The 8447-nt window shown below is 37.2% G+C and overlaps 1 protein-coding gene across 1 annotated transcript in view; it reads right to left on the bottom strand.

The window, feature by feature from the left end:
• Positions 1 to 1616: 1616 nt before the first annotated feature.
• Positions 1617 to 8447, bottom strand: part of AP1S3 (adaptor related protein complex 1 subunit sigma 3) — a 62364-nt gene continuing 55533 nt past the window's right edge. The window contains exon 5 of the mRNA XM_081050752.1: positions 1617 to 3692. Within this exon, the coding sequence (XP_080906878.1) occupies positions 3657 to 3692 (36 nt within the window). The 3' untranslated portion in view covers positions 1617 to 3656. The remainder of the gene's footprint in view (positions 3693 to 8447) is intronic.

Consider the following 8447-nt stretch of genomic DNA (forward strand, 5'->3'; position numbering starts at 1 on the left):
CCCTGCAACTCCTTTAGTTCTTTATTCTTCACATTTCTATAGTCTTAAATTTTGCAAATATTTTCCCACCGTAATGTAAAAATTTTATTAAAACTGGAGTCTTCACAAATTCAACAGATTTCTTCCCCTCCATAAAAAAAAAAAAAAAAAAAATTTAAACAAGTTTAAGTCACTATTGAAACAATATGAAGGATATCTCACACGTGGAACCAAATAATTCCTCATAATTCTTCCTTTTTCTTCAGTCTAAACGTCCACTTCAAAATATCATCAAGTAAGGTATGCTGGCATCTTCCTACTAAATATCCATTTTACACACAGAATCAAAGAACATCTGCAAGTATAAACTATGAAGCAAAAATCTCTTAGAAGTTCTAACAATATCAGGTGTAGCTCCTGAAGCTCCTCATAAGGTAAGCCTAACAATTTAGCCAAGGTCCACATAACACACAATTGCAGAATTGCTCATGTTACGAGTTTCCATGGAAACTCTCAACATTTGCAAAGGAAAGAGAAAACATGCCACTTTTGAATAATACTATTAGTGAACAGAGGACACGTCAGCCATGGACATAATTCTAATCTGGAAGATGGTCAAATTATAAATGTATCATCTCAGATTTGTTATTCTACCCTTGTTAGGAACTATGCTGTTAAATCCACAAGAGAAATGTTTAGAACATTATTTATTCTATAAAGTAGCAAAACAAATTAGTTAACAAAAGAGGAAATTAACACTTTGAAACAAATAAGTTATGATGGAAATACTACATAAATTATGTAGTGATGGCACAAATACAAGGTGAAAACTTTGAGCCTCAGTTAATGTGTGAGCTATTCACGAAGATCATATCAAAAGTAAAACTTCATCTGTAGGTCTGAATTTCTCATGAAGTAGTGAATCTATTATAATACAGCCCTACTGTTACAGTCCTTTCTGATTTTAGCTTTACTAACAAAATAGATTATCCTTGTTTAATGCCAAAGTGCATTGTCTACGGGTAGAGGTTTTTTTCAGGAGTTTGTCAAGAGTTAAAATAAGAATTGAAAAAAAAAATTTAATGATCTTTGTTTTCAAATTACTGAAAGATAGTCATTGGCTTGCTTTATTTACATTCCAGAGCATCGGATTGAACTTAATCCAAAATTGTGTGTGTGTTGGGGGGGAACCATGTGAAAAAATGTATCAACACTTTCCAAGAAAGTGTAGAAAAGTGAAGTTAAACACAGTTCACCAGTGATGTTTCATGGAAATTACTATATAAATCCAAAAGAATTATTAGGTTTAGAAGAACATCTGTATATGTTTGATGAAAAACTTTATAATTATTTTATGAGAGTTGATATGGAAAACAGTTTGAGTGACTTAAACATTCATTTGCTTTATCACAATAAATGCCAACTTCACATTTAATATAAAAAGAGTCACCAGATTTAAAGAATGATTGCATCATTAATTACATGTAAAAAGATTAGATTATCCAAATGTGGGTGAATGGTGAGAAAGAGATCAAAAGGAACAAAGCAATAAATACTCTTCTCTCATTTGCTGTCCTCTGCTTGTGAAGTTTCTCCTTGATGATAAGTACGAAAGAAATGAAGAGCTTAAGAATAACCGGTAGCAATTTCAAGCATAAACTCTAACTTAAAAAAAAAAAATCATGAAAGCACAGTCAAGTTCCTCATTTAAAAATTTAAAAATACTTTATTTTGAAGTTTTATACAAATTTAATATATATTATCTTTTCTTTCACCTGGTAGTTTTATCATAATTACATATTATAAAGAAAACATAATGATTATTTTCACCAAGACCCACATAAGATGTCCCGCAAGTTCTTCAGATTTACCTCAGAGTGTCATATCATCATGTCCTTTTTCTATGTGTGACACTGACGTGAAGCCTGAGAGGCCCTGCCTATAGCTAGACAGTGTCTAATATGGAATTCTCCAGATATGTGTGGTACATTCGAATGAGGTTCAATAAATACCTTCATCCAAAAAAGGTGGAAATCTTCAAAAGAATCAGAAAAACTGTGAAGGTTTTACAGAAAGTCCATCTTCACTAAGCTGTTTTTAAAAATAGTTTCCCCATATTAATAACAACAAAAAGCTGCACCACAAACTCAAGACCTAAAGTCAACACAGGGATCAAAAATGATAGTTAAACTTCAATCTGATGCCATAATTGTAACATGATTAATTGAGGAAATATGAGATATTAAGAGGCCAATAATTGCTTTACATACTAATCTGAGTTATTTCCATTTGATGATGGTTATATTGAGGAACTGGTCAATGTTTTCCTTCTGTTCTTCAGCTCTTGCTATTTTTGCCTACATATGTCTGGTAAGATGAATCAAAGAAGGCGTTTTTTCCCTCACATTCTCTAAAGGTCTACATCCAACAGCAAGCATATTCTTAGAGCACTTGAGTGTCCCTCACCACTCCAGTAGGAATGATACCAGACCTCAATACTAAAATTGAAAATGCACGGGTAAGACAGGGCACCAAGATGGAACATGACAAGCTATTTCCTAGCAATGCCTGATCACATTCACTACCTGGTTACATAGAACTTTCATTCCAGGAAGCACGAATGTGACATATTCTCAATAATAATGGCCAGCAGCAAATATTTTCTTTGGGGGTGAGGAAAGGAAAAAGGAGAAAAGGCATCTACCACAGAGGCAGCAATAATATTAAATGCTCTGTATAAACCTAATAAACAGTAAATCGTCAAATATCTTACACATTAAAATGTATTCGAAACAAAATCTCTCAAGCAACTAAGAGTGCTTATAACATAAAAGATTATTAAAATAGTAGCAGTAATAATAATTATTACTATTGTTATTCATATCTATTATACTATTTTTATAATAAGGAAAGTCATAGACACTGTATGATGTCTAAAAACTTTAATAAATATATAGTTTGTAGAAAATGCAACCTTATTGAACTGTCCCTTATATTCAATTAAAAGGTAAAACTGAAACCTCAGCCAAGATAGCAGCTTCCAAGGCCTCAAAAACGCTTAAGTCCTATACTATCTTTGGTTGTTTTTACTTTATTCCAACCCTGAAAAAATAAATAAATTCAGGACATTAAAATCAGATACATTGTATCTGGAATTACAGTATTCTTAAGTGTATTAAAAATGTCTAGCGTTATGTATGAACTCTAAACTATTAGCATAATTTTGAATTATCATACCATTTTAAGAGCTAAACATTTAGAAAAGTATTGATACAAGATATACCTTACATTCAACATCATGAATTATTACAATACAGTTGTCAGCCTTTCAGTAGAGGATCAAATGCAACAAAACCATATTGCAACAAATGTATTTAAATTAGCTTAAAAATATTATATGGAATTAATACATTGCAAACAAACGTCCAGTCTATTGAGTTGTGGAGCAGTTATTTTAACATCCAGAGCTACAATAAGTAATCATATACAGTATAATACAGACATGTGATCATGATAAACATGTTAAACAACTTTAATCTTTGCTAGTTAACAAAAAAATCCCTTTTAAATTATTTTTGGCATGGTGCCGGAGGCTCTCTCAAATAACTGAATGCAAGGCATTGTTTCTTTACAAGCCCACAACAGGTAGCACTCAGAGTCTTCAAGGAGATGTACAGTTAAAACGTAGGCTTGTTCATGTATTCTTCCAATGTCTGAAAGACCACAATAAATTAGAACGTTTTTCCCTTAAGCCACAGCCTTGAGCACTGTGAAATATTTTTCATTTTTTTACTTATTTCTTTGCATTATTCAAAAGTAGTTTCGAAAAGTAGACGTGGACATAAATCTTTCAATTCTTATCAAGAACGATGGTTCAAAATTTGAGTATAATTTGTATACACATCCATATGACTGCAACTAACTTTCAACTGAGAAGAAACTAAGCTTGATCATTAATAGCTGATAAGAGAAATGCTAAAGCATTTCTGCCAAGTTATCACTGTGGACTTCAGATAAGTGTGTCTTGCTGAAATAATCGTGAGGATTACTGCCAGATACATGTAGGAGAGAAATCCGAATTCTATTTGTATAACATATGCATTGTAAGAGATATTGTACAAAAAATCTTTAGTACACTTATGGCCAAGATATAAAGGCTACCCAACTATGATTCTTAAATTTTCTGCCATGTATTTTGAAAAGACTTTCCTCCAAAGTATGCAAATTAGGTTTCTTCATCTTCCTCATCAGTTACCAAGTTTGCTAAACCGCCACAAGGCCATCATTTTTTTCCAGAACGTTTTTGGTGTTTAAATGGGCTCGCAATTACAGGCAGAGTTCAAAGTTATAGTGATGTTATTGAGTTGGTGCAAAAATAATTGTGGTTTAAAAGAGTAAAAATAGGTGCAAAAACCACAATTACTTTTGCACCAACCTAATATAATACAAGCACGTTACTGTGCACGATGGATGGACTTTCTTTTTCATGGTTTCCTATAATATATATTTGCGTAACACAGAGGCCTCTGGGTTGAATCAACAAGGGAGACGGGGCGGGTGGCGGGGGGTGGATGGGACTTAGGTAACACTCCACATGCTGAATGTGTTCTTTAGCCTGAACCCCAAGGTATGTGACTCACTTGCACCTGCCACGAAGACATCAACCAGCATGGGCCAAAAAGACAAGTCCAGGGCCAAGCAACATTGCTCAGAGGATAGTAGTGTTACAAATCGTGTGTTCTAACTGGTTTCCACCAACTCTATTTAGAATTGCAGTGCTCCTCTGCTGAAAATATTAGGTTGGTGCAAAAGTAACCATGGTTTAAAAGGTTAATAATTGCAAAAAACCCAATTACTTTTGCACCAACCTAATACCTGTGGTGAGTCATCCACACTTTCCTATCTTGCACCTCCTAGGTGAGCACAGGCCAAGAGAAGCACACGCCCTAAGACCTCTGCCCTGTATCTCCTCCTGCAGGCACTGCCCATGTTTTTAAACTAAGCAAGGGAATCATGCTGGCTGGGGGCCCGTGCCCGTTTTGTGGCACCTAAAGTTTATACCATTTAAAAAGGAGTATAAAGTTACAAATACAAAACTGGGCATAACGTTGATTTAGAATGAGAAAAGAAATGACAGTAGATTACGAGTTTTTTAAAGATGACAAATAGCATCTTTAAATAGCACACAATCCAGAGCAACAGCATATGGTTTTCTATCATTAAACGCTCGGCACAGCTGTATAACATCTGATGTTCATTGCCTGGCCGTATTTTTTGCAGTTAAGAGGTCTTACCATTGCAAACTTGACTATATGAGCTTAGAACCTTGCAAGGGGCCTGGGCGAGTAAAGGTGCTACAGTTGTCACATTATTGGCTTCATAGTTCACTGGCCTCTGGTTATGGGCCCTGCCTCCCACCACTGGTTAATTCCATCTGCTACCGTGTTTCCCTGAAAATAAGACCTAGCTGGACCATTAACTCTCATGCATCTTTTGGAACAAAAATTAATATAAGACCTAGTCTTATTTCAACATAAGACTGGGTCTTATCCAACATAATATAATATAAGATCGGGTCTTCTATTAATTTTTGCTCCAAAATATGCATTAGAGGTGACGGTCTGGCTAGGTCTTATTTTTGGGGAAACGTGGTGGTGACTTCCGGGGCTGCCCTTTCTGAGCCATGCTGTTACTCAAATTCTGTGAACCAATCACGGATGAGGTTGGAATTTTCTTGAGCTTGCTACTTTAAAGTTTGGAACAGCCTTAAAGAGCTCTGCCCCGGACTTTCACAGCAGCCCTAGAGACTGTGTCCTGGGACCCCTCTGTCACCCGTAGTGTTTCTGTGCATTCAGCACTGTGCATGCTTCGACTTTTTACTGCATTATGGTTTGGCTTAGCTGCTAACATGGTTTGTGATTTAAGTGTGACAGTGTTGGGGTGCACCTAGCCATTTCTCATCTACACATATACATGTGACGTTCCTACTGCTTAAACTAATAAGGTACCACTTGACCCTCCCTTCTGAATTTGCTTTCAGATTCTGTGGTCAAAACATCTTCTGTTTGTCGCCCCCACCGGTAATCCCAAGAACTGCAATCTCTGCAGTTGACAGTCACTGTCTTCTTTCAGTTTCTTTTTCTTTCTAATCACGTTGCACCTCAGTCCACAGGTCTTAGCTGTTACCTTCAAAATAAGGTTCCACCTAACGTCATTCCCAGCCTATTCAATTGTTCATTTCTTTTCCATATGATCAATGTCTAGCCCCAGTACACTCAGAACAAGCTTTCGGCATTTGGAAATTTAAGATTATGTATTTTCTCACTAAATATGGGGAGGCAGCCTTTTATTCTGAGAAACTTTTATTACATAGGGATCAGGGGAAAGTCCCAAGGGCTACGTTGAGGCTTTCAGCTGGACTAAAAGTGAAAGCAATGTTACAAAGGCCTCCCTTCAACTTTAGCAACCACAAATACCTGCTTAGGTCCAGAGGACAGAAAAAAAAGCAGTAAGTTTTCTTTTCTTTATTCAATTGTATTGCATGTGCTCATTCATTCTAAACGTCTCTGACTGGATATACAAAGCAAACCTATACAAAGTCAATTTTCTAGCCAGCTTCCCAAATGTTTATTGACTTAGCTTAAGCACTATAGGACAAGCGAATACTGATAACACTGCTTCGATTTGGTCGGTGCTGTTAATTCAACAAGAGAGGTTTAGAAGGCAGTCATGACACTGCCCACTCACTAGGGGGACATGGGGGCTAAAGGGAGGGTCCCCTGAGACCTACCCATCAAGATCTTCCACTCAATCACCAGGGACACGAACTACCAGTTAGCATTTAATTGTGAAAGGGCTCTCTTTTGGAACTAGAAGTACCAGATACACTGCAAGGTCTTTAAAACTCTTTCCAATGGGGCAGGGTGGAGGGGTAGGATGGAAGATTCAAATTAACCCAGGGGTGTCTTGACCCCAATTCAAGAAGCTTTAATTACTGAAGTGCCAAAAGACCCTGTTTAAAGTCTGTTTCTCCTATAAGGAAATTCCACGGTAAAGGCTCTGAGGATGAAATTATAAACAACCCCCTGGCATATTTTAAGAAAGGCGGTTCTGTGGAATTTCCGAACCACTGATTTCTCAAATACGTTGAAAAATTCCCTTCCTGTGGCATTTGGAACGAGCCAAATAAACATCAGAAAGTTTATGTGCATTTTTTGAGGTGAGAACACCTCTAGTAATAAATGCACCAGCCTCCAAGTAGGCACACGCAGAGGCTGTTAGGTACCCACTCAGACAGATGTCTTCCTCAGTGTCCATTCACCTGAGGACTGGTTCCCTAGATGGGCAAGAGCAAGTCATCAGCTCAGGTGTGCAAAAACAGTTGCTGGGAAATCATGCCCCATGCTGTTTTATTAATTTAATCAGTCTCTTATTTCCAAGCAGCAGGAACAAAGGCTTTAAGGCCAATTTTTCAGAGACACTTGAGAACGCACCAGAATCTCTTGACCTGTTGTTAAGAAAACAGAGAGATGGAAAGACCCACTGATGCTGTGGGGAAACGTACCTAGAGGTGATGATGTGACTGGGTCGGGTCATCTCATTTAAGAGGGCAAAGGTCAGTAGGGTAAAGTGCTCTTTGTCACAGTGTCCCTGGGAAGTTTGAAAGGAATATGTAGGTATGTTCCCTCATTAGTACAAGGCAAATCTGGACTGCATCTAAAAGAAAAGGCTCACTGTATTTTATATGAATATCAGAGTCAGGAAGGCAACCAAATGGATTCTTCAGGGCCCATTTATACCTAGCCAAGCAAGCCACAGTAGTCCCAATTTATTTATGCAAATCATAGCACACTACAGCCACCCCAGGGGGTGTAAGGAATTTTAATTAAAATGATAAATGCCATCTTCAATAATAAAGCTCTAATATCCATGGCAAATGAAATAATGATGTCCTGCTATTCTTTCCCAGGGCAGCACAGATATTTTAATGAAAGTCTTTTTATACTGCTCATAAAAAGTATTCTTGAAAAGAATAGCACCAAGTATTTGATAGCTTTTTGATAGTGAGGTATCCTCACTAAAAAGCTCAAACATGAAGAGCAAAGACTCTAGAACCCTACTGCCTGGGTTCAAATCTATTCCACACTTACTAGCTGTGTGATATTGAGCAGGTCCTTTAACCTCTCTGTGTCTTAGTTTACTCATCTTTAAAACAAGGGCAATAACACTACCTATCAGAGTTGCTGTGATAATTAACGTGCTGTGACACGTTAATACATGTAAGTTGCTCAGTAATGCCACCCAGCACATAGTAAGCACTCAGTAAGTGTTGGCCAGTATATAATTACCACCACCACCACCACCACCATCACCACCACCACTGCCACCACCTGGTGGCACTACCAGGTGCCACCATCACCATCACTGCCAGCACCATCATCATCATCTTTTCCCATTGCATGAGAAAC

The sequence above is a fragment of the Rhinolophus hipposideros genome (genome assembly GCF_964194185.1).
Source record: "Rhinolophus hipposideros genome assembly, chromosome: 6".
NCBI lineage: Eukaryota > Metazoa > Chordata > Mammalia > Chiroptera > Rhinolophidae > Rhinolophus > Rhinolophus hipposideros.